This window comes from Pelophylax lessonae (genome assembly GCF_965119305.1).
Source record: "Pelophylax lessonae genome assembly, chromosome: 2".
Taxonomy (NCBI): domain Eukaryota; kingdom Metazoa; phylum Chordata; class Amphibia; order Anura; family Ranidae; genus Pelophylax; species Pelophylax lessonae.
The window spans coordinates 640,351,708-640,378,784 of record NC_138769.1 but is presented as its reverse complement, the minus strand read 5'-3'; the positions used below and the strand labels follow the sequence as shown (position 1 = coordinate 640,378,784).

The 27,077-nt window shown below is 48.5% G+C and overlaps 1 protein-coding gene across 1 annotated transcript in view; it reads right to left on the bottom strand.

Annotated features, from left to right (window-relative positions):
* Positions 1-27,077, bottom strand: part of BRCA2 (BRCA2 DNA repair associated) — a 285,207-nt gene extending 258,130 nt beyond the window's left edge. Inside the window, exon 1 of the mRNA XM_082245286.1 lies at positions 27,003-27,077. Within this exon, the coding sequence (XP_082101412.1) occupies positions 27,003-27,069 (67 nt within the window). The 5' untranslated portion in view covers positions 27,070-27,077. The remainder of the gene's footprint in view (positions 1-27,002) is intronic.

The following is a 27,077-nucleotide window of genomic DNA, read 5'->3' as shown; positions in this document are numbered from 1 at the left end:
TATCCGTGGCATCACGGAACACAGGGGAATCCTCTGCAGGAATCGCAGTGGCTTTGGTCAAAACCGCAATTGCGTGATCCACTGGGGGAGGCACACACCACCTCTCATCAGTGGAAGGTGAAAAAGGATAACGCAGCTTGAATCTACTTGGTACCGCAAAAGGTTTGCGCAGATTGCGCCATTGTTCCTTAACAGCGCGCTGAAAATCATCATTGCAGGGAAAAACCTGCGGCGTCCTGCGTTTTCTCTGCGTCCCATAAGCCGCCAAGGCGGCGGGGGGACACACTTCGTCCTGCAAACGCAGCGTTTGCTTTATGGAAGCAATCAACTCATCCATGATTGCAAGCTCTTCAGGCGAGCCAGGGGGAGAATTATCAACCCCTTCAACTTCAGCCTCCACCTCGGACCCCACAAGATCCAGGGAGGAGCCGGACCCCGATAAGGAGGCCCCCGCCATAACAGCCCCATCACCTTCACCCTCAGAATCAGAGGAAAGAGCAACTCTGGGCCTTTTAGTAGATTGAGCAGCCACCAGCATCTGCACCTGAGCAGCAAGGCCAGCCACAATAGTGGCTAAATCCCCCCCCTGGGGGGGAAACAGCGGTCCCCTGGCTTTCCACCAAGGCTGTAGGAAATTTGCCCTCCTGAGAATCCATTGCCCCTGTAATGCCAGACAACAAAGGGTTAACTGCCCCTTTTAAGCAAGCGCGGCAAGCGCAGCCCACCGCACCACACTCAAGCACAATAAGACCCCCACAGGGAATATGCAAACTGAACACAGGCAATGGATAGCAAGAACAGAAGGATAAAACCTGAGGAGACCCTCGCCGCTGCCTCGATCGGTGTTCCAGGAAAGAGGAAGTGATGCTGCCAGGGCGCTCTATGTAAGCCTATGGAGGCTACAAGAAAATGGCCGCCATGCATGTAAAACATGCGGCCGGAGCGAGTGTAGGCAAAATGGCGCCGTTTGGCGCCGAAACCGCCGCTCCACAGTGCATTAAAACACACATTACATTCCAGTATCAGAATACATGTCAGATCGCCGCAGCGATCGCTGTGTATGCCCAAACATGCCAAAAAAACATGCCCCACAGCACACAGCTTCACACACTGACCAGGCTGACACACACAGTGTCACACAGCTCCCCCCCCCCCTTGCAGCCCACAGCATGCAGCCGAGAGATAGGGAGACAAGCAGTGTGAATAGAGGCAGGTTACACAGTCCCAGACTGACACCCCCCCAGACCAGTGGTTCTCAAATCCGGTCCTCGGGACCCACCAACAGGCCAGGTTTGCAAGATAACTAAATTACATCACAGGTGATCTCATTTGCTTCTCAGTGATTGCAGTATTCTAGTCTGCATCCCCCAAGGTAATACTTAAAATCTGGCCTGTTAGTGGGTCCCGAGGACCGGATTTGAGAACCACTGCCCCAGACAGACAGGTCCCCACATAAATACACTTACCTCACATGGCGTGGGGGACCCGCACAGGCGAACAAGCCGCTGCACATGAGGCAGGGAGAGTCGCATTCAAGACGCACAAAATGGGGGTTAAGAAACCGCACAGCGTCCAGTGAGGTAGCCACCTCACCAAGCATCCCTGCACCGAACAGGGATGGGTCGTTCACTGTGCCAGAAGCGTTACCTGGCTGAACGCTCGATGGCAGACTGGGAAGCCACTGATCCACGACCTGCGACCAGGGGGATCAGCCCGAGACCCAGTCCGCATGATCCTCTTCATCAGAAGAACTAACTAACGCTGACAAAAATAACAGCTAAGTAAAGGTAGAGAGAAAACTCAAACAAAATCTTAAAAAGAAGAAAGAGTCTGGGGCAGAAAGCCCCAGCACAGAGAGAGCCAGCCACTCCTGACAAGCTAGACATTAAAAACTGAGATATGGTTGCAGGAAGTAGGAGGGTATTGACTGAGGGGACCACCCCCTGTGGGTGGGATATGTTAAAAGCTTTAATGTTAACATATTCTGTTGCCTAGCTACTCCTTCGGAGGAAAGTCTAATACCCCATATGTGACGAATATGAAGAGGCGGCGACTGTCGGAGGACGTAAGAGAAAGAGAGTTTTATGGTAAGTTCTTACAAAAACTCAATTTTCTATTACGTCCTCCGACAGTAGCAGCCCCTCATTAAGCCTTCATGAGTGGGACGTCCCAAAGCAGTGCAGGTGTGAGGGGTGGGAAGACGCAACCTACCGAAAAGGCAACGTATCAACCAGGCCAGAAAAAACAACTGAGCCAATAGGGCAACAAAAGCTCAACAGGAGCTAACCCAGAATAAGAAACAAATACCACCAGGAAGAGACCGAAAAAAACACTGCTCTTCAAACAACCGCCGCACTCAGTGCGGACAAAGGAAGCATCTGAGGATGCCATCACATCAAGTTTGTAAAATCTTGTAAAAGTGTGCACAGACGACCAGGTCGCCGCTTTGCACACCTGAGCTACAGAACCCTGATGCCGAAACGCCCAAGAGGCACTGACAGCTCTAGTAAAATGTGCCCTGACAGGGAAAGGAGGAGCCTGACCATTGATTGAATAGGCCTGAACAATCACCTGTCTGATCCATTTAGAAATGGTTGCCGCGGACGCAGCCGAACCCTTCCGAGGTCCCTCAGGATGGACAAACAGTGAATCAGACTTCCGAAAAGACTACGTGAAGGAAAGGTAAACCCTGACCGCCCGGACCACATCCAAAGAATGCAAGGCAAATTCGGGGGAGCCAGGTGTCGCACCCCCTGAATAAAGGTGCGAATCAAGGAATTAGTCACCAAGGGACGCTGGAAAAGAATGGCCAAGGCCGACAACTGATCTTTAATCGTGGCCAGCGCCAAACGCTGATCCACACCTTCCTGTAGGAAGGCCAAAACTCTCGCCACCGAAAAGGTTACCCATTAAACCCTTGCGACCCGCACAAGCAATATACACCTTCCAAGTGAGATGGTAAATTATTCTAGAGGTAGCTTTCCGAGCCTTCAATAAGGTAGGAATGACAGCACTCGGGAGACCCTTGTCTCTCAAGATTTGACTTTCAATAGCCACGCCGTCAAAGCCAGAGACTAAAGCAGGATGGAAGATCGGCCCTTAAGATAGTAGATGGTCTCTCAGCGGAAGCTGCCAGGGAGGCTCGACGACCATCTGCAGGATGTCTGCGTACCAAGACCGACGCGGCCAGTTTAGGGCCACCAGAATGACCTGCAACCGTTCGACGCCAACCTGTGGAGGAACCTGGATAACAGTTGAATCGGAGGGAAGGCATAAATCAGCCAATACCAGTGCCAGGGCACCACCAACGCGTCCGTCATAGGACTGCGGGTTCTGGCCACAAACCTTCCCACCTTTTTTTGTTGAGATGGGATGCGAACAGATCCACGTCCGGAGTCCCCCACCGGGCACACAGGAGGCGAAACACCTCCGGATGCAGGGACCATTGTCCCTGGTCCAGGGTCTGGCGACTCAGTCCACCTGCCAGTTTTCCACACCTGAAATGTGGCCAGCTGAAATCTCGGCCACTTCCTTGGCTGCCCGGGCACTCTTGGCGCCCCCTTGGTGATTGATGTAAGCCACCACCGTGGCATTGTCCGTCTGACCCAGAACCGGACAACCCTGAAGCCGAGTTGTCCAATGAAACAAGGAGAGCTTGATCACTCGGGAGCTCGAAGATGTTGATCGGTAAGGAGGCCTCCTCTGCCAACCACAACCCCTGGGCACAAAGTGAGTCCAGAACTCCACCCCAGCCTGACAGGCTGGCATCCGCGGTGAGCACCGTCCACAGTGGAGGCCGAAAGGGCTTGCCCTGTGATAGGGTTGGCGACAGGAGTCACCACAAAGGATCCGATCTTGCGAGAAGGCTCAGAGAAATCCTCCTGTCCAAAAACTGAGGCGTTCTGTCCCACCTGGCAAGAATCTCTGCTTGCAGAGTTTTCGTGTGAAATTGAGCAAATGGGATGGCCTCGAAGGCCGAAACCATCAGACCCAGAGACCGCATACAGGCCCATAGAGAGGAGAGATCGTTGACCCTGAGGGACCAGATCTCGCCCTGTAAGGTTCGGAGTGGAGTCCAGGATCATCCCCAGGTAATTGAGGCGAACTGAAGGGGTCAGAGCCGACTTCTGAAAGTTGATGGTCCACCCGAACTCCTGGAACGTCTGAACCGTGACCGACAGATGGCTTTTCAAGGTGGCACACGAGCTCGCCCTCAACAGGAGGTCGTCCAGATAACTGAGAACCGCAAACCCCTTTAAACGCAGCAAAGCCAGCACTGGAGCCAAAATTATGGTGAATACCCTGGGAGCCGAAGCGAGACCGAAAGGCAACGCCACAAACTGATAATGCTCTTCCGCTACTGCAAAGCGGAGATACCACTGAACGTGCAGATACACATCCTTTAAGTCGATGGAAGCCAAGAAATTCCCTGGACTCAACAAGGCCACCCCCACCGGATGGATTCCATTCGGAACTTCAGTACCCTTACAAAGCGGTTCAGAGACTTTAGGTCCAGAATCAGACTTGCCCTCTTTTCTGGGCACCGTGAACAGATTGGAATAAAAACCGCGAAACCTGTCCCAAGGAGGGACTGGCACAATGACTCCTTGGGCGAGAAGATCTTGCACCACCCCCTTGAGATCTCTCAAACAATCGGGAGTCAGATGGAGATTTGATGGAAAGAGCCTGTCTGTGGGGCGAGAGCGATCTTGTACCCTGAACGAATCAGGTTGTGAACCCACCTGTCCTGAATTCGGGACAACCAGGGTTCCTGAAAACAACACAGATGTCCCCCCACCCTTGAAACAGGTGAGGGCGTCCCTTCAGGGCACCGAACTTCACCGCCCGTGGAGGCCTCTCAAAAACAGCTATAGCCACAAGAAGAAACAGTTTTTGCAGGAAAATGCCCGAAAAAACTGATAAAATCACCCCACAGTGTCACAGTGTACTTGCCCACCACTCACACGCTGCTGCTGTGAAGACAAGAGAAAAAAGGGAAGTGACCTCACGCACTAGAGGCCTATGCCCGCCCTGAACCACAGAATCATGGTGCCCGATAGAAACCTATGGGAGGAAGCACTGGCAAAATTGCCGCCGCCCTTACTAGGTGGTCGCCCACAGCAAAGATGGCGCCCAAACCGGCGCCAAAAGGATGTTAAAATGGCTGATGTCCACACAAGAGGCCTAAACAGCCTGCCCTCACCCAAAATGGCGGCTGTGCGAATGGCGCCAAATAGAGTAAAAAACACATGAGCTGGCAACTACAGGGAATCCCAGAGAGTACCCTCGGGATGCAGCAAGCCCCCACACCCCCCAGCCATAGCGGTGTCCACCGCAGAGCACCCCCAGCAGGGGCAGGGAGGAAGGGGGGCCACATCAAACGGCCAGGAAGGGGATATCACAGAAGCCACGTTGTACTGTCATCCCCTAAGAGTGGGCCCACAGAACACCCCCGCAGATAACAGTCTCAGGGACACAGGGGTAATATCACTCACCAGTTCAGAGAATGCAGGCCCCACTCTGATACGGAACACCTCCCCCCTTGAGTGGGGGTGCAGTCAGCCAGGAAGGATGCTAGCAACTTACAGGCATTCCGGAGTTGAGACATCCCGGTGAAAACGGGTCTCCACAGGCTAGTCCCCGTCCTAAGAGGCACTGTCGTTGCAAGGCCTAGGCACGGCAACAACCTGCGACGCTCGTTGGCAGGCAGGGACTCCATAAGGATCTAGATTATCCAGTGCGAAGTCTAGCTCTGCTGTCGCTTGTAGTCCTCCAGAAATTCCCCTGACTAACTAGCGATAGTGAGTGAAGAGAAGAAATAAAAAATCTATTTTCAAACAAAAAAAAAGGTTTTGAAGAAAAAAAACAAAGAAACTGAGACACTAGGTCCCTGCTGGGAAGACCTAGCCTACTCCTGACGCTAGGCAGCATAAAACTGAAGGACAGTGGTAGCTGTGTCAGGAAAATGGCTGAGGGACAGCCCCCTGGAGGTGTGTCTATGTGTAGAAAGTTTTTTATTAACCTTTCAAACTGCCTAGCTTGCTCCTGCAGAGGGCGCCATTACCCACTCGTAAATGCTTAATGAGGGGCTGCGACTGTCGGAGGACGTAAGAGAAATAAAAGTTTAACCTATAAGGAGTCAATAACAAAAGTTACGCCTTTTTGCAAAATGGTGAAAACTTATGCAAAAATGTAAATAACGACATTTCTCTAAAATCTGAAGGTTTCCACTGTTCCCTTACAGCTTTCAGAGTTTGTTAAAAAGGCCCCAAACCATATATTTTCTGAAAGCAAAGGACCAGTAGAATAAAAGGAAGGTGGTACTGATTTTTAAGGCCCCACAATATTTGCACAAATGTTTACCAAACAATATTTTCGCTAAAAATACACTAAAATCAATATTAGAAGATATAAAAACACAGCAAATGTTACAAAACCCCTGCTAAATCTAAAAGTTTAACCTGTATTGAGTTAATATTTGTACATTTTCAATTGTATTTTTTTGCCAAATGGTGAAAACTGAAGACACACAAAACTATAAATAATCAAATTTCTGGAGGTTTTCATTTTTCACTTTCAGAATTTTTAAAAGACCCCCCCAAACTATACGTTTTCTGAAAGCGAAGGACCAGTAGAATATATGGAAGGTGCTACTGATTTTTAAAGACCACGCGATTTTTGCGCAAATGTTTACCAAAACAATATTTTCTCGAAAAATCTGGAGGTTTTCCTTTTTCACTTACAGCTTTCAGAGCTTGTAAAAGACCCCCAAACCATATATTTTTTGAAACGAAAAAACAAAGCCTCTGAGTGTGATTTTAACGGGCAAAAGATTGCATATACATATAAAAAAATAAAAAAAACAATGTTTATTGAATTATTCTGAATAAGACCAATGCAGAAAAATCTTAAAACATACAGTTGATGCAGTCATATAGCAAACATATTTGTACATGGAAACCATATAGTTCTGTCAGCTGCTAGGTTTTGGCGACTGAAAAACACCCAACGCGTTTCAAATAGTTTTTTCTATAAACGTCTTCAGGGGTATATGGTTACCATATTATACATCTCTACAACAAAAGAAAAAGAACATTAAGTAACAAAAACATATCTAAACATTATGGGATACGCAAGTTGCGCTAATACGTGATGATGACAGATAAACAAATTGTTGATGTGTGATCAAATCGCAAATGAATGTCCACATATACTGTCCTAATATCCAAAAAATGTCCAAATATCAAGAATTAATCCAGAGATTCGGAATCATCAAATGGAAAATGAACCACCAGATATATAGTCTCCTTACCAGACAAAGGAAGGAAGTTCGCCCAAATGACACCAGGATGTGTTGGATCCAACAGCCTCAGGTTCAAGGAACTTGTGTGGTATCTCAGTATTGTGTATGCATGTGAAGAAAAAATAAACTTCCATAGCATAATACTGTTTTACTGATACTACAGATCGCCCAAAGTGTGAGCCACCACCGGACAAGCAATAGATAAGAGTGAAGAGAAAGGCCACCACACCTATATATAATCTGCTTACCAGATGAAAAAATATACAGTGCAAAAGTGAAGGGAGACAGCCAAATAGCCACGAGATGGATTGGAGACCACCACCAATAACACTGCCGCTTACCAGACACTGATGTTGTGCAAGCCAAACAGTCTCATAAAGATGTCTTCAGAGTGTACCAGGACAGCCTCAGATATCAAAGTATACAGTGCAATAGTGCAGGGAGACAGCCAAAGAACAAATGGAGCCCGCCACCAAAAACACTGCCGCTTACCAGACAATGATAAATTGCAAGCCAAACAGTCTCATATGGTCTTCAAAGGTATCCCGATACCGAACCGATTGCTCCAAGTTCCAACAGACCAATAAGAAGACAAAAGCGCTCGATAGTGTAAAACCCACACTTTAATATGTTTAAAAGGAAAGCAACTTACAAGCATAAAAGTTTGAGAGCGTGGGTTTGAAATGAGCCACCGGCCGGTCGGCTCCTCCGCCCATCCTCAGACACAGGATGGTGACGTCAGCACGCCGGAGGAGTCGACCGGCCGGCGGCTCATTTCAAACCCACGCTCTCAAACTTTTATGCTTGTAAGTTGCTTTCCTTTTTAAAAAAACTAGGTACCCGACTAGGTTCCTTGTCAAAACTAGGTACCCGCTCCCCACCCAAAAAAATGACATGCCAAATGTGGCATGTCAGGGGGTTAGGAATACCTAAAGCGGAAGTTTCACGTTTGGGTGGAAATCTGCTTTAAGTGATTAATCTTCTGCATTGTGTAAAAAGGCTGTGAGATCCTGCATGCACAGATCCTCCCTCTCCTGCAAGTTCACTCTGGACAAGTCCACATAAGCACAGTAAGTGTAGTTCAACTGCACGTGCTCAGTTTGGTCTCTATTGCTCAGAGAACCTTTCCGGATTTTGCCTGAGCTACTCAGGTCACATGATATTGACATCACACATTTGGGTGTGCATACCGATCCCAAATGACAGCCCAGTCCCTCCCCCCCCCCCCCCTCCTCCATGACAAGTAACTTAAAAAAAAAAAAAAACAGTGGGTGGGATGTCACATCTTAAATGATGGATGATCGCCTCCCATAAAAGCATGAGGACACAGGCTGTAGTGGATTTTAAGAGGCAGCGATTCCATAAAAGGAGATAACACCACGGCACATGTTTTTGCAGTGTTCTTTTTTGACTTCTCAACAGCATCAGTTACAACTCGCAGAGGTGCATGTTGAGGTAATCGATATTTCAAAATTTTAAAAAATAAATTTCCGCAATTTCTAAATTCATAAATAATACAGATCATGCCAAAAAATGTGTTACGTTTTCTTTTTTTCAGATTTGTGATCCTTCTTTCTCTCTGTGCCATTCTCTTTTTCTCGCTCTCTCTCCCCTGCAATCCTCATTACACCTGGCACCCCACTACAACCTTCCTAACACACTACCCTCTGTCATTTTCATTACACCTGGCACCCCACTGCAACCTTGCAAACACCCCACCCCCCATCATCCTTATCCTACCTGGCACCCCACCCCATCATCCCCATTCCACCTGGCACCCCACTGCAATCTTGCAAAAACCCCACCCAGTCATCCTCATCACACCTGGCACCCCACCCCCTGTCAGCCTCATCACACCTGGCACCCTGGTCCCCACTGCAACCTTGCAAACATCCCACTCCCTGTCATTCTAATCACACCTGGAAACCCACTGCAACCTTGCCAACACCCCACCCCCTGTCATCCTCATCACACCTGGCAACCCACTGCAAACCTGCCAACACCCCACCTCGTCATCCTCATCACACCTGGCAACCCACTGCAAACTTGCCAACACCCCACCCAGTCATCCTCATTATACCTGGCACCCCAGTACAACCTGGCAAACACCCAACCCCCTGGCATCCTCACCACAACTGGCACCCCACTGCAACCTTGCTAACAACCTAACCCCTGTAATCCTCCTCACACCTGGCACCCCACTGCCGCCTTGCTAACACCCCACCCCCTGTCATCCTCTGCCCCCCTATAACCCACTGCCAGCTTCCAAACACCTGCATTGAGAAAGCAGCTTATTCCGGTGTGTTAAGAGGGCAAGGGTCTTTTCCCCCACAAACGTGTGGTGGTGGGAAACGTCATCTGTAGACGGGGGCATATTGAAATATAGAACACTATGTTAACAAAGATGCCACCCCAGGTGAATGATAAAGTGTTACTAAACCCACAACAGTAAAATCAGTCTGTAAATGCAGTAAAGCATGCTTGTTATACCCCTTAGTGTGGATCCTAAGGGGTTAATCATCTGCATTGTGTAAAAACCTACCGTTAGTTTACCGGTAACGGTCTTTTCTTCCGAGCCTTCCAGGACGGCCCAAACAGTGAGAGATGACAGGCTCCTCCCTACCGGAAACACAATCAATTACAATCTGTTAAAAGGCCCCACCCTTCCCTCTGGCCCTCAGTTGTAAAAAAAGTATCTTCCACAACCATTTTCCGAGGGAAGTGTTCTTCATAATTCTATAGGTACTTACCACCTAAGTTTATTCATATTACCATACACCCTTTTAACAAGGACGGGTAGGCCGGCCGTCCTGGAAGGCTCGGAAGAAAAGACCGTTACCGGTAAACTAACGGTAGGTTTTCTCTCCTCGCCTTCCAGGACGGCCCAAACAGTGAGAGGATACTAGAGATCCTTTAAGGCCTACCTTAGGGTGGGACCACTGCCTGTAAGACCTTTCGGCCAAATGCTAGGTCTTGTTGGGACAGTATTTCAATACGATAATGCTTCAGGAAGGTGTCATGACTGGACCAGGTGGCTGCACAGCGGATCTGTTCCCATGATGCTCCAGCCTTAGGATTTTGTTCTGTCTAAGTAAGTGAGAAGGGCTCTTCTCACATCTATACAGTGGAATTCTCCTTCCTTCTTATTTTTTGGTTTATCACAAAAAGAAGGTAGATTTATCTCTTGAGTCCTATGAAAAGAGGATGCTACTTTAGGTAAATACAGAGGATCTGGCCTTAGGACAATCCTATCTGGAAAAACTACCAAAAAAGGTTCTTTTATGGAAAGTGTTTGTAGATCACCTACTCTTCTTGCTGTTGTAATGGCTAGCAGGAAGGCCAATTTTAAAGACAAAAATTTAAGGGAGATTTCCCTTAAAGGTTCAAAAGGGTCCTTAGATAAAACCTCTAGGACCATGGTCAGGTCCAAAGGAGGGAACCTGTCCTTAACAATAGGGGTAACCCTGTTTCTAGCTAACAAAAATCTTTTGATTACCGGCTCTTTTGCTAGACTAGTATCCAAAAATACCGAAAAAGAGGTGCTACCTGTACCCTAAGGGTGTTGACTGCCAAACCCTTATCTACTCCGTCTTGCAAAAAATCTAGAATTTTTGGAATAGAGGTAGAGGCAAATTCCTTTTGCCTATGCCAGGTACAATTTTTTTTCCATACTTTCAGATACATTTTTCTAGTAACTGTTTTTCTGCTCAGTAAAAGAGTATCTACCACTCTGAGCATCCCCTAGACCCAAATAGTTGGCGCTCAGTAACCAAGCTGTTAACCGGAAAAAATCCGGATTCTGACACAGTATTGGTCCCTGAGACAACAAGTCTGGGGAAATTGGAAGTTGCCAGGGGCAAGCTACTGACATGGCTTTCAGAATGGCAAACCAAGGCCTTTTGGGCCACCAAGGAGCAATTAGAATCAATTTTATAGATTCTGGGATCTGCTCAGCTTCTGCAAAACTCTGGGGATTAGCATCAGAGGAGGGAAGGCATAGGCTAGGCTGAACCACCATGGTTGGGCTAGAGCATCCAAGCCCATGCTCCCCTCCGACCGAGTGAGGGAAAAAAATCTTTTCACTTTCTTTTCCAAGCGGAGGGAAATAGATCTATTTCTGGTTGTCCGAACCTTTCCACCAGAGACAAGACGACTCTGGGACTCAGTTCCCACTCTCCTTCTCTTACATGGTGGCGGCTGAGGAAATCTGCCTGCCAGTTGTTCTTTCCCTTGATGTGAATGGCAACTAGCAAAATAATTTTCCCTTCGGCCCAACCCAGGACGTGTTTAGTCATGGAAAGGAGGGGACCTGACCTGGTCCCTCCTTGTCGATTCAAATAGGCCACAGTTGTGGTGTTGTCTGATAGAATTAGGACTTCTCTGTTCAGGATGAACTCTTGGCTTTCCCCACCGCCTTCAACCCTCTGAAGTTGGAGGAGGCCTGTGTCATTCTCTTGCTCCAAACTCCCTGAGCTTGAGTCCCTTCCAGGTGAGCTCCCCAACCCTGGTTGCTGGCGTCTGTGGTAATCCTTACCGCATCCCACTGACCCCAAGGTTTGCCCTCTCCCAAGTTGTTGGGATTGGACCACCACTCTAAGGATGTCTGCACCTGTGGAGTGAGACTGACTAATTTGTCTAGAGATTCTATCTTTTTGTCCCAAGAGGACAGATGGAAGAAAAGAAGCTCTCTTGCATGAAGTTGTGCCCACACCACTGCTGGAATGCTGGCTGACATAAGTCCCAGAACCTTCAAGATCTCTCTCCTGGGCCAGGATTGAGCATCTTTTAGGGTTAGGACTGCAGAAACTATTTTTTCCCTCTTCTCTGTGGGAAGAAATAGTTTCTGGTACACGAGTCCACCTGGAACTCCAGAAAAGACTGTATCTGTGCTAGTACCAGAGCTGACTTTTCTAGGTTTATAAGCCATCCCAATTTCTGAAGGGAACTTATCACCCGCTGGGTGTCCATTTCCACTTGTGCCTCCGATTTGCCAAAAATCAGCAGGTCGTCCAAATAAGGGATCAAGGCTATCCCTTGAACGTGTAGATGTGCTACTGCCTCCGCTAGGATTTTGGTAAAAATTCTTGGGCTGGCTGCTAGTCCAAAAGGTAGTGCTCTGAACTGCCAGCGAGTCGTTCCTTCTTTTGTCGCTATGGCAAACCTCAGGATGTTCTTGATGGATGGGGACATGCAGGTAAGCATCCTTGAGGTCTAATGTAGTCATGAAGACGTCTTTCAGGAAATATTTTCCTCACTGAATAGATAGTCTCCATAGCAAATTTTTGGTAAAGCAGAAATTTGTTGAGCCCCTTTAAGTTTATTATCAGCCGATGCTTTCCCGAGGGTTTTGGAACTACAAACACATGGGAGTAAAACCCCTGGAAGATTTGATCTTCTGGGACCGGAATTATTACAAGCAGCTCTTTTAATTCCTGAATTCCCAGTAGAAGGGCTTGTCTCTTCTGAGTGTCCTTGGGTAACTGCGTAAGGGTTATTGTTAAGGGGGGTACTGATGTGAATAAAAGTTTGTACCCCTCTTATTACCGAGAGGATATATGGGGAGGCTGAGATTTCTTCCCAGCTGGAAAGAAATTGTGTCAGCCTGCCCCCTACTTTGACTTTTAAGTCATTTGTTGTCTCCTGAAACCGAAGGGGGGGGGGGGGGAGCAAGTTGTTTCTTTGCTTTCCTCTCCGAAAAGGTCCAATTTTTTGCAGGTTCCCTTTTATTTCTTTGCTGTCTTTGGTCCCTGGGGCCACAAAAAAAATTTCTGTTTACCTCTTTTTTGGGTTTAACAGGAAATTTCTTTCCCTTTTCTGAGGATCTGGTGAGAACCTCATCTAATCCAGGGCCGAACATGAGGGACCCCTCAAAGGGAAGACCACAGAGCTTCGACTTTGAGGAAACGTCCCCCTCCCATTCTTTTAGCCAGATAGCTCTTCTGGCAGAATTAATGAGAGCACCTGTCTTAGCTGAGGCTACCACAGATCTGACCACCGCATCTGCTAGGTAGGCCACTGCCTTACCAATTACCGAAAGAGAGTCCTGTACGTCCAGAGTTTTGGTCTGAGAAAAACTCAGTCTGTCAACCCATAAGAAAGCATTTCTTGCTACACAAGAAGCGGCCAATACAGGAGCCATAGCAGATGAATTGGCATCCCAAGCCTTTCTGAGCAAGGACTCCGCTTTGCGGTTCATGGCATCTTTAATGTTACCTGCATCCACAAAGGAGAGGTCTGACCTTTTAGTCACTTGAGCTAAAGGGGCATCCAGTCTTGGCTTTTTAAAGAATTTTCTGTTTCCTCCTCTTTAAAGAGAAACCTTCTTTTCCAAGACTCTGGTTTATTCAACCTGTTCTAAGGTAGTTGCCATTGTTTAAGGATTAACTCCTTCAGGGAATGGTGGATAGGTAAGACTCTAGAAGGACTTTTTCCTATTCCTTTATAGAGCTTATCCTGTGCTGTGTCTCTTTGGGTAAGTCAGGTATCTCTTCTGAGGTATAAATAGCCTGAAGGAGACCCTGCATATTCTCCAAACCAAATAGATTTTTAGATGGTTTACTGTATGGCTGAATTTGCACCGCACAGAGATCACACGTAATTTTAGGAGCAGTGCGCTCCTATTACATGCGATCTCTGTCATCGCAGAAATGTGAACCGGCAACTTAGAGTTTGGAAAGACCCCTCAAACCAGACATTTTCTGAAAGCACATTTTTTGGGCTCCGCAATAATTGCGCAAATGTTCATCACAAAAAATACACTTAAAGCAATAAATAGTGCACATAAACACAATATAAACTTACAAAATTCCTGCTAAATTTCTACTAAAGCATCGTTCACATGTGGCATAATAAAGTGTACGCCCATGGAGGGCCATGTTTACCCGCACAGGGATGCACAGGTGTTCCGTACAGGCAGTCCCATTTAGGTCAATCGGGATGCAAGAGGCATAGCTGTTGTTCCCAATCTGACATTCGTGTGGGTGTACAACCCCGAATGCAGAAAGTGTTAGCTCAGGGACATGCATGCAGACGTACATGGATGTCAAATTGGGAGCAATGGCTGTGTTCGTGCAGTTGCTACATTCCAAATGACATTAATGGGACTGCTTGCACAGAGATGCACAGAACACCTGTGCATCCCCGTAAAGGTATGCGGTGTAAGCCCAGTGTGAACAATGCCTTAGGCCCGTTTCACATAAGCAGACCGATCGGGTGTGCCTGTCCGTTTTTCAGACGGGCCCAAACAGACCACCCATTGTGTCTGTTTACGACCGGCCTGCATCCTATCCGGTCCGCTAAAATATTTTCCCAACCATCAATCAGATCGGATGGTATCGGATAGAAATGGACAGGCGGTCCGCTTCCATCCGACCACCCCATAGAGAACAGTGGGCTGTGCCGAGCAGACACGGATCTGTCATCCGCCTGCTCAGCAGAGATCAGCAGACAGATTCCCCGCTGAGCAGTTGGATCTGCTTGACAAAGTCCGCTCCGTGTTTTTTTTTTTTCTTTTTTTTTTTAATGAGAAGGGGGATAGGAAAGGAGAGTGGGGGGGCAGTTTTAGGTGAAAGGAAGCTGGCGGGAGGTGGAGAGAGGCAGGGGAGAGGGAAGTGGAGGCATGGGGGTGGGGGGGGCGTGGTCACATTTGAGGTTAATAACTCTGATCTTGTAATCCGCTAATCAGAGTTATAGAATTATTCAGCAGAGTCTGCAGAACAATGCTTATAGCAGAGGGAGAAAATGAGGTCCGTACACCATACGGGGATAGCCAGCTGCAAGCAGTGCAGTGAAAGGGTTAAAGACCCTTACAGGTCATCAGTTTAGAGTTAAGGGGTTGTAAAGTCAGAAGTTTTTTATCTTAATGCATTAGGGTAAAAAAACTTCTATGTGCAGCAGCCTCCCTCATACTTACCTAAGTCCCCTCTCTATCCAGCGATATCCATGAGTGTCTCTCTCCTGATTGGCTGAGTCACAGCAGTGGCGAGAGAGAGAGGCAAAGCCGAACAGCAGCTCCGTGTGAGTGGATACATGGAGCTGAAGCTCAGTTTGGGTGTCCCCATAGCAAGCTGAACGCACACTCAACATTAAAGTTTGACATGTTGAAGGTTATTTACTCAGCACAAGCTCATCTTTTATCAACTTTTTGCATTTGATTGCCCTAAAATTCACTTTAACCACTTTAGGACGGGAAGGATTTGCCCCCTTCCCGACCAGGCCCTATTTTGCGATTCGGCACTGTTATTTTAAATGGACAATTGCGCAGTCTTGCGACGCTGTACCCAAATATAAGATTAATGTCCCTTTTCCCCACAAATAGAGCTTTCTTTTGGTGGTATTTGATCACCTGTGCGATTTTTATTTTTTGCGCTATAAACAAAAAAATGAGCCACAATTTTGAAAAAAATAAAATTTTTCACATTCTGCTACATGACATTCTCGAAAAAAAAAAAAATTAAAGTGGAGTTCCACCCATTTTTAATAAATTGGATTACATAGATCTATGTAATCCCCTTTAAAACGACTTTTACCAATGGAAAGTTTTTTTTTTTTTTTTTTGTTGCTAGAAAATACCTGATTTTCTGCTTTATTTATCCTCTTCTCACTACCGGATCTGGTCGGCGATTACGTCATTCGTCGATTCGCAGTGTGTGCTGGGATGGCATGAAATCTCGCATTATTACACAGGAGATGAGCTGCACTGTGTGCTCTGCCCCGCCTCCTCTCAGTGAGCTGTATGTATGTAGTGTATTGAGGTTGTGCTCCGCCCCGCCTCCTCTCAGTGAGCTGTATGTATGTAGTGTATTGAGGTTGTGCTCCGCCCCGCCTCCTCTCAGTGAGCTGTATGTATGTAGTGTATTCAGGCCGTGCTCCGCCCCGCCTCCTCTCAGTGAACTCAGTGAGCTATAATGCTTTCAGTCCTCGCTCACTTATAGGAGGCGGGGTGGAGCACGGCCTGAATACACTACATACATACAGCTCACTGAGAGGAGGCGGGGCGGAGGCGGGGCGGAGGCGGGACGGAGCACGGCCTGAATACACTACATACATATCGATCACAGAGGAGGCGGGGCGGAGGCGGGACGGAGGCGGGACGGAGCACGGCCTGAATACACTACATACATACAGCTCACTGAGAGGAAGCGGGCGGGGGCGGAGCACAACCTCAATACACTACATACATACAGCTCACTGAGAGGAGGCGGGGCAGAGCACACAGTGCAGCTCATCTCCTGTGTAATAATGCGAGATTTCATGCCATCCCAGCACACACTGCGAATCGCCGAATGACGTAATCGCCGACCAGACCCGGAAGTAAGAAGAGGATAAATAAAGCAGAAAATCAGGTATTTACTAGCAAAAAAAAAAAAACTTTCCATTGGTAAAAGTCGTTTTAAAGGGGATTACATAGATCTAAAGTGAAAAAAATGGGTGGAACTCCACTTTAAGAATCAAACTTTAACATTTTAGGCCAATTTGTTTTCTGCTACATTTTTTTTTTTTTAACAAAAATATCGCAATAAGTGTATTTTGATTGGTTTGCGCAAATGTTATTGTGTCAACTAACTATGGGAAAGATTTATGTCATTTTCATTGTTTTTTTTTTTTTTTACTAGTAATGGCGGCGATCTGCGATTTTTTTACGGGACTGCGACATTGCTGCAGACAGATTGGACCCCTGACTGACATTTTTTACACTTTTGGGGGTACCAGTGACATTACTACAGTAATCAGTGCTAAAAATATGCACTGTTACTGAAATAATGCCATTGGCAGGGAAGGGGTTAACCCTGTGGGTTAAATGTGAGCCTAGGGGAGTAATTCTAACTGTGGGGGGGCGTGGCTTCTGAAATGACCTATATAGAAGGATCACATGGGCTATATGATCTTTTCAGGGAGAAGAACGGTCCAGCTGTGTTTACAACAGCTGCCGCCATCCTCTCTCAGCAGGGAGCGATCGCAGGTGTCAGGTGGCAATCGGAGCCACCTGACCCGTGCATCGGCTTCCCCGCTGCCGCATGGGGGCAGGAGCGCGCCACCAGGCGGCGCATGCTTGCCCCCTAGCTTCCCGCACGTGACCGACACAGGTCTATGTCGGTTTGCGCAGAAGAGCCACCCTGCCGAAGTAAAAAAGGTGGCAGGTGGTCCGGAAGTGGTTAATGTATTTTTTCTTACTGAAATTTTGGGTTTCCTAAACCACTGTACTAACATTGTGTGACATAAAAAATTAGAAGTACCACTATTTTACTCTGCAGGGTGTCTGTCTGCTTTCAGAAAATGTATAATGATTAGGAGGAGGGTTTAGGTCATCTTAAAGTGATTGTAAAGTCTCTGTTATAAAAATAAAAAATAAATAATATACTTACCTCCTCTGTGCAGTGGTTTTGCACAGGGCAGCCCGGATCCTTCTTCTGTGCCCCTGGCCCCTCCCTCCTGTTAAGTGTCCCCACAGCAAGTAGCTTGCTATGGTGGCACCTGACCCAAGCTTCAGCTCTGTGTGTCCATTCAGACACAGAGCTGTGGTTATGCCCCAGCCCCTCGCTCTCCTGGATTGGTTAACTGACTTTGTCTGACAGCCGCGGGAGCCAATGGCGCCACGGCTGTGTCTCAGCCAATCAGGAGCGGCCGAGTGACTCGTGGACATCGCTGGAAAGAGAGAGGGGGCACAGGTAAGTATTAGGGGTGCTGGGGCGGATGCTACACACAGAAGGCTTTTTATATCTTAATGCTTAAAATACAAAGATAGAAAAAAAAAAAAAAATTCTCTTTACAACTCCTTTAAGCCTAAAATAATAAATTTTCAACCACTTGTGGACCGCCCGCCTGACCACAATCTACTGAGGATGTGCGGCCTGTACAAGCAAAGCGATGTATTGGTATGTTGCTGCCCGTTTCTGGGTTTAGGGAGTGCTCCTCCGCAGACACCTGTTATGATTGTACACAGTGGGCGTTTGTCAGCAGGTACCGGTCAACAATTCATGGCTGGGACCTGCCAATTGGCTGTGCCCACACACAGTCCAGAGCCTGTGTTGACAGTAAACACAGGGCAATGTACAGAGGGAACAATCTTCCTGTTTCTTATCTCTGCACGTATAAGAAATAATGGAATTTTTGATTTACTGTAAAATCCATTTCTCTGATGTTCATTGACGGACACAGCTCCTGATCTTCTTAATCATTGGATTTAACTGCCCCCTACAGGAGTAGAACACTATGCAGAAAAAAGCCTGGCCACGCCTATGGGCAGTCCCAGGGTATATACTCCCTCTCTCGGCTATAGTTTTGTTACAAGCAGTGTCAGATGAATTACAACTCCACAGAGGGTTGGGTGATGTATCCATCAATGAACATGAGAGAAATGGATTTTACAGTCAAAAATCCCATTCTCTCTTTTGTTCATTGGAGGACATGGCTCCTGATCTACTCAACCATTGGGACATCCCAAAGCAGTGTTAAACATGAGGGGTAGGAACAGCGAAAAAAAAACATTTCCAAAGCTAACTGTAGCCAACCAGGTAAACAGGAGCTCAACCAAAACAACTGGAGCTCACCTGAAAAAAACAATACACCCTTAAAGAGGACCAGCTCCTCTAAACAGCAGCCTGCAAAACCTTGCAGCCAAAGGAAGCATCCGCAGATGCCAACACATCCACTTTATAGAACTTAGTAAACGTGTGCACCAACGACCAGGTGGCTGCCAGGCAAACCTGCGTCACTGACGCCGGCTGATGGAAGGCCCAGGAGGCACTGAGCGCCCGAGTAGAGTGCGCCTCGACAGGGAAAGGAGGAACCTGACCCTTGATGGAATAGGTTTGAACCACCACCTATCTGATCCATTCGGAAATGGTCGCAGAGGAAGCGGACAACCCTTTTCGAGGCCCATCCGTGAGCACAAATAGTGAGTCTGATTTCCTAAAAGACTCCGTAGCTGCCAGGTACACCCAAATGGCCCGGACCACATCCAACGCATGCAAAGAAATTTCCTTTGGATGTTTTAGCATGGGACATAGGGAAGGCAACACAATGTCTTCATTCAAATAGAAATCAGAGACAACCTGAAGGAGGAACAACGGACAGAGGCGAAGAACCACCAAGTAAGGTGAACGACCGGGTAACGCCGCCAATTCAGAAAGCCCCGAAAAAGGCCACTTTCTGGGACAGCGTAAGCAGGGGGAATATCCTGAAGATTCTCGAAAGGAGGCTTCTGGAGGACTGAGAGAACCAAATTGAGGTCCCAAGGTGGCAACAGAGACCGCACTGGAGCGGGTCAAGTGCCTAACTCCCTGAAGAAAAGTAAGCACTAAGGAGTACAGGGCCAAGGGCCGTTGAAAGAATACCGTTAAGGCCAACACCTGACCCTTGATAGTACTCAAGGTAGGTTTCTGCTCAACCCACCGTTGATGGAAGGTGAAAACCTGAGCCACCGAAAAAAGAGCAAGGATGAACCCCAAGAAACTCACACCACGCAATGTACATCTGTCCTGTACGATGGTAGATCTTAAAAAGGAGATTTCCTAGCTCTTAACAGCTTTGGAATCGTCGACTCAGACAAACCTCTATCCATCAACACCTGGTGTTCAACGGCCAAGCCGTCAAAGCCAGCGACTGTAAGGCAGGATGGAAGATTGGTCCTTGGGACAGCAGATCCTCCCTGAGAGGAAGCTTCCAAGGAACATCGACGACCAGCCACACCAGATCAGCGTACCAAGCCCGGCGAGGCCAGTCCGGAGCCACTAAGATGACCGGAATCCCTTCTGCCTCGATCCTGCGTAGAAAAGTATTGGCAGAAGCTTGAGAGGAGGGAAGGTGTAAATCAGAGGATACTGACCCCACGGGGACACCAGCGCATCCGTTTCATCCGCCAGAGGATCCCGTGACCGAGCCACAAACCTTTGCACCTTTCTGTTGAGCCGGGACACCAACAGATTCACCTCGGGGATGCCCCACTGGAGACACAACTGATGAAGGGACCACTCGCCTTGGTCCAAGGCCTGCCGACTGAGGTAATCCGCCTGCCAGTTTTCCACCCCGGGAATGTGTATGGCGGAGAGGGCTGTAACTAACCGTTCTGTCCACCTTAGAACACCAGCTACCTACAGAGCTGCCAGGACATTTCTTGTGCCCCTGTGGTGATTGACATAAGCCACAGCCGTGGCATTGTCTGATTGAATGCACACTGGACATCCCTTAAGACGATCCGTCCAATGTTCCAGGCCCAGTCTGATCGCTCAGAGTACCAAGACAAGAGTACCAAGACATTAATCTGTAGTTTGGACTCTTCCAGTATCCAGATCCCCTGAGCAGAAATTTCTGCTCAGGGGATCTGGATACTCCCCAGCCAAACTGGCTGGCATCTATGGTGACCACTGTCCAATACAAGGGGAGGAAGGATTTGCCCAGCCGCCGAAGGACCGTGTGGGGGGGGGGGTTTCATTTGGACTCCCGCAAACCCCTAATCCATTCCGTCACGGTCTGCGAGACTAAAACAAACACCAGTTTCAAAATGGAACCCGCCAACACATGAAGATGGCGGACAAGGGATTCCACCCGCCTGTCCACCGGATCTGTAAAGATCAGGGAATCTTCCACAGGCACAAGAGTAGATTTGTTTAATCTGGAGACAGGATGGTCCACTTTAGGTGGCACCGTCCAACAGTTGGAGAAATTTTCAGCAAAAAATACCGGCGTTTAAAGCATTTTGGCACAACTAACACGTGCTTAACGCGCAATATCGTAAAAAGTGTCGGGACAAGGGAAAACCTTGCCAGCGTTCTGAGACTTCTGGGAGCCAAAAGCCACCCGCGTCTGCGAGGACAGTCACCCCTCAGGAAGGAGAGCATCCAGGGCAACCTCAACCGTCAAGGGCTCATTTTCTACCGGCTGACATAGTTTGCAGCTGGGGACGTATAGCCATCTATTGCATGTTGCCTACTGTGTACCGCCCAAGGGCTGAGGCGTCTGACACCTCCAGCAATTGACTAAATGGGTGAGCACACCACATGTTTTGGAATTAGCTGAAATGAAAGTATTATTATGATATGAGAATATGATATGAGAATATCTATTGTGTGTGGCAACAGTCTTCGTATGTTACATACGGTCCCTGAGGAAGCATTTAAATGAGCATAGGCTCTGCGAAACATGTTGGACCGAATGACAACGTATTTGCATTGAACACTGTATCTACAATGATTGCCCACAGTTTATTCTGTTACCATTGTATGGTTGTGTCATAATGTTGTTATTGATTCTTGATAGATCATTGTTTTAACCCATTTTTTATACCAAATAAAATGTATTTTTTAACAGAAAAGTGCTTTGTTTAGGACAACCTCACAGCCTAAAAAATCCTTCATCATAGGACAAGAATATGGGAATACCGTTGCTGGGGTTACAGACTAGTGATCGACTGATATCGTTTTTTATTGCCCATACCGATATTTTGGTCATCGCATATCGGTATCGTATGATATTGTCGTATATTAATTTTTTTTTTTTTTTTTACAGGTACTCTTGTGGAGGGATCTAGGGGTCTGAAAGACCCTAAACCCCTCCTCTGCGCTTAAAAGCATTCAAAACGCCAAGTTTGGCTGTTTTGAATGCTGTCATTTTTTTTTAATTTGACGCCGAGCTTCTCAGCCGCATCGGTTGTCATTACAAGACACCTGACCGTCGGCTAAGGACGCCGATACCGGGTTGATGCCTCGAGCTGCAGGCATCACTCCGGTACATGCATTTTCCCGAAATATCAGCAATATCGGTAACCTCAGTTGGCCAATTCCGATATATCGGGGAAAGTGCATATCGGCCCCTTTGATATATCGTCTTTGCCGATAATCGGTCGATCCCTATTACAGACCCCTAGACAGGCCGGTTTCCCGTCCTCCTTCCTTTGTTTTTATATATATATAGAATGCTCCTAACTGCTGGTAAAACGCTGCTAAGAGCTGTCACAAAAACACTATTCCTAGTGATCCTAGTCCCAAACCCACCTGCCCGGTCCCGCCAGGAAACTAACACTGCACACCGCCAATCGCAGGCATTGAGACATTTCCCAGTCGGCACCGCCAATCGCAGGCATTGAGACATTAGTTAGGAAACGAACACTGCACACCGCCAATCGCAGGCATTGAGACATTTCCCGGTCGGCACCGCCAATCGCAGGCATTGAGACATTTCCCGGTCGGCACCGCCAATCGCAGGCATTGAGACATTTCCCGGTCGGCACCGCCAATCGCAGGCATTGAGACATTTCCCGGTCGGCACCGCCAATCGCAGGCATTGAGACATTTCCCGGTCCGCACCGCCAATCGCAGGCATTGAGATATTTCCCGGTCCGCACCGCCAATCGCAGGCATTGAGACATTTCCCGGTCCGCACCGCCAATCGCAGGCATTGAGACATTTCCCGGTCCGCACCGCCAATCGCAGGCATTGAGACATTTCCCGGTCTGCAGCTGCACAGACCGGGAAATGTCTCAATGCCTGTGATTAGCAGGGGCAGTATTGGCTTCCTGGTGGTATCGGGCAGGTGGGCTGGGCCTAGGATCCTGAATACGCTTGAGCCAATCCCTAGTGTGCATTTAGCTTTAAAGTAGCATAGAGCTAAATAGCAAAATATGGCCTGGTCATGAAGGGAGTAAAACCTTCCGGAGCTGAAGTGGATACACGTGTGCAAATAATGGCTCTGGCAGCAAGAAGGTTCAAATAGAACGGCCAGTGTGCTCCTTTCACCTCGTCAGTGTTTCTGCAGTCAGATGGATACAGGAACTGCACTGCCAGGCAGCACACACAGTGCAGCAGGGAGATTCCTCCTCCAGGTCATGACAGGGAAAAACTTAAAGCACACAGGTCATGTATTAGGGCTGGGCGATAAAACGATACCGATAGGTATCGCGATAGTCCCGTGCTCGATAGCAATAAGAAAACTTGAACGATAAATCGAAAAGTCCGCTCCGACGGGTTTAAACTTTTAAAAATGGCGCCGCCCGGCGCCAACACGTCATTGTGCACGCGCCGCCGCCGCTCGGGAGAGGCCGAGAATAGCCGAAATTACACGAGCGGTGGCGGCGGGTGCGCAATGACGTATCGGCGCCGGGCGGCGCCATTTTTAAAACGAAACGAAGGCGCCTCTGGAACAGGTAAGTGAAACAGCTTTACTACCTGCCGTTATGCAGGGCTGCGGGCACACTACAAGGGATGCAGTGCTGCGGGCATGGTCTACCTGTACCATGCCCACAGCACTGCATCTCCCGTAGTATGCCCACAACCCCGGATCCTCCTGCACCATGCCAGTCACCCTGCATTCTCCTGCATCATGCCAGTCACCCTGCATTCTCCTGCACCATGCCAGTCACCCTGCATTCTCCTGCACCATGCCAGTCACCCTGCATTCTCCTGCACCATGCCAGTCACCCTGCATTCTCCTGCACCATGCCTGCCACCCTGCATTTTCCTGCACCATGCCAGTCACCCTGCATTCTCCTGCACCATGCCAGCCACCCTGCATTCTCCTGCACCATGCCAGTCACCCTGCATTCTCCTGCACCATGCCAGTCACCCTGCATTCTCCTGCACCATGCCAGTCACCCTGCACTCTCCTGCACCATGCCAGTCACCCTGCATTCTCCTGCACCATGCCTGCCACCCTGCATTCTCCTGCACCATGCCAGTGACCCTGCATTCTCCTGCACCATGCCAGTCACCTTGCATTCTCCTGCACCATGCCAGTCACCCTGCATTCTCCTGCACCATGCCAGTCACCCTGCATTCTCCTGCACCATGCCAGTCACCCTGCATTCTCCTGCACCATGCCAGTCACCCTGCATTCTCCTGCACCATGCCAGTCACCTTGCATTCTCCTGCACCATGCCTGCCACCCTGCATTCTCCTGCACCATGCCAGTGACCCTGCATTCTCCTGCACCATGCCAGTCACCTTGCATTCTCCTGCACCATGCCCGCCGCCCTGCATTCTCACCCTAGGGTCCTTATTTTAAATGGGTAATAAAAAATATCAATATATATCGATATCGACCGATATGAAACACTGATATCGTGATACAGTTTTCAGCCATATCGCCCAGCCCTATCATGTATACAGGCATGTACATACGCTGGCGGTCCTGCGGACTGCACTCTATAGAGCGCTGGCGGTCCTGAGGACTGCACTCTATAGAGCGCTGGCGGTCCTGAGGACTGCACTCTATAGAGCGCTGGCGGTCCTGAGGACTGCACTCTATAGAACACTGATAGTCCCGTGGACTGCACTTTATAGAACACTGGTAGTCCTGGGGACTGCACTCGGGATAACACTGGTAGTCCTGTGGACTGCACTCTATATAACACTGGTAGTCCTGTGGACTGCACTCTATATAACACTGGTAGTCCTGGGGACTGCACTCTATATAACACTGGTAGTCCTGTGGACTGCACTCTACATAACACTGGTAGTCCTGTGGACTGCACTCTATAACACTGGTAGTCCTGGGGACTGCACTCTATAACACTGGTAGTCCTGTGGACTGCACTCTATATAACACTGGTAGTCCTGGGGACTGCACTCTATATAACACTGGTAGTCCTGGGGACTGCACTCTATATAACACTGGTAGTCCTGGGGACTGCACTCTATATAACACTGGTAGTCCTGGGGACTGCACTCTACATAACACTGGTAGTCCTGGGGACTGCACTCTACATAACACTGGTAGTCCTGGGGACTGCACTCTACATAACACTGGTAGTCCTGGGGACTGCACTCTACATAACACTGGTAGTCCTGGGGACTGCACTCTACATAACACTGGTAGTCCTGGGGACTGCACTCTACATAACACTGGTAGTCCTGGGGACTGCACTCTACATAACACTGGTAGTCCTGGGGACTGCACTCTACATAACACTGGTAGTCCTGGGGACTGCACTCTACATAACACTGGTAGTCCTGGGGACTGCACTCTACATAACACTGGTAGTCCTGGGGACTGCACTCTACATAACACTGGTAGTCCTGGGGACTGCACTCTATATAACACTGGTAGTCCTGGGGACTGCACTCTATATAACACTGGTAGTCCTGGGGACTGCACTCTGCATAACACTGGTAGTCCTGGGGACTGCACTCTATATAACACTGGTAGTCCTGGGGACTGCACTCTATAACACTGGTAGTCCTGGGGACTGCACTCTATAACACTGGTAGTCCTGGGGACTGCACTCTATAACACTGGTAGTCCTGGGGACTGCACTCTATATAACACTGGTAGTCCTGGGGACTGCACTCTATAACACTGGTAGTCCTGGGGACTGCACTCTATAACACTGGTAGTCCTGTGGACTGCACTCTATATAACACTGGTAGTCCTGTGGACTGCACTCTATATAACACTGGTAGTCCTGGGGACTGCACTCTATATAACACTGGTAGTCCTGTGGACTGCACTCTACATAACACTGGTAGTCCTGTGGACTGCACTCTATAACACTGGTAGTCCTGGGGACTGCACTCTATAACACTGGTAGTCCTGTGGACTGCACTCTATATAACACTGGTAGTCCTGGGGACTGCACTCTATATAACACTGGTAGTCCTGGGGACTGCACTCTATATAACACTGGTAGTCCTGGGGACTGCACTCTATATAACACTGGTAGTCCTGGGGACTGCACTCTACATAACACTGGTAGTCCTGGGGACTGCACTCTACATAACACTGGTAGTCCTGGGGACTGCACTCTACATAACACTGGTAGTCCTGGGGACTGCACTCTACATAACACTGGTAGTCCTGGGGACTGCACTCTACATAACACTGGTAGTCCTGGGGACTGCACTCTACATAACACTGGTAGTCCTGGGGACTGCACTCTACATAACACTGGTAGTCCTGGGGACTGCACTCTACATAACACTGGTAGTCCTGGGGACTGCACTCTACATAACACTGGTAGTCCTGGGGACTGCACTCTACATAACACTGGTAGTCCTGGGGACTGCACTCTACATAACACTGGTAGTCCTGGGGACTGCACTCTATATAACACTGGTAGTCCTGGGGACTGCACTCTATATAACACTGGTAGTCCTGGGGACTGCACTCTGCATAACACTGGTAGTCCTGGGGACTGCACTCTATATAACACTGGTAGTCCTGGGGACTGCACTCTATAACACTGGTAGTCCTGGGGACTGCACTCTATAACACTGGTAGTCCTGGGGACTGCACTCTATAACACTGGTAGTCCTGGGGACTGCACTCTATATAACACTGGTAGTCCTGGGGACTGCACTCTATATAACACTGGTAGTCCTGGGGACTGCACTCTATATAACACTGGTAGTCCTGGGGACTGCACTCTATAACACTGGTAGTCCTGTGGACTGCACTCTATAACACTGGTAGTCCTTAGGACTGCACTCTATAACACTGGTAGTCCTTGGGACTGCACTCTATATAACACTGGTAGTCCTGGGGACTGCACTCTATATAACACTGGTAGTCCTTAGGACTGCACTCTATATAACACTGGTAGTCCTGGGGACTGCACTCTATATAACACTGGTAGTCCTGGGGACTGCACTCTATATAACACTGGTAGTCCTTAGGACTGCACTCTATAACACTGGTAGTCCTTGGGACTGCACTCGGGATAACACATGACCACATAGAGCTACAGAATGTCCTGAACTCAGCACAGTACCTGAGGCCGCACAGTGTGTATGGAGGAGGTGCAGGAAGACGGAGCCCCCAAGCTGTACAGCAGCCATGTCTGTAC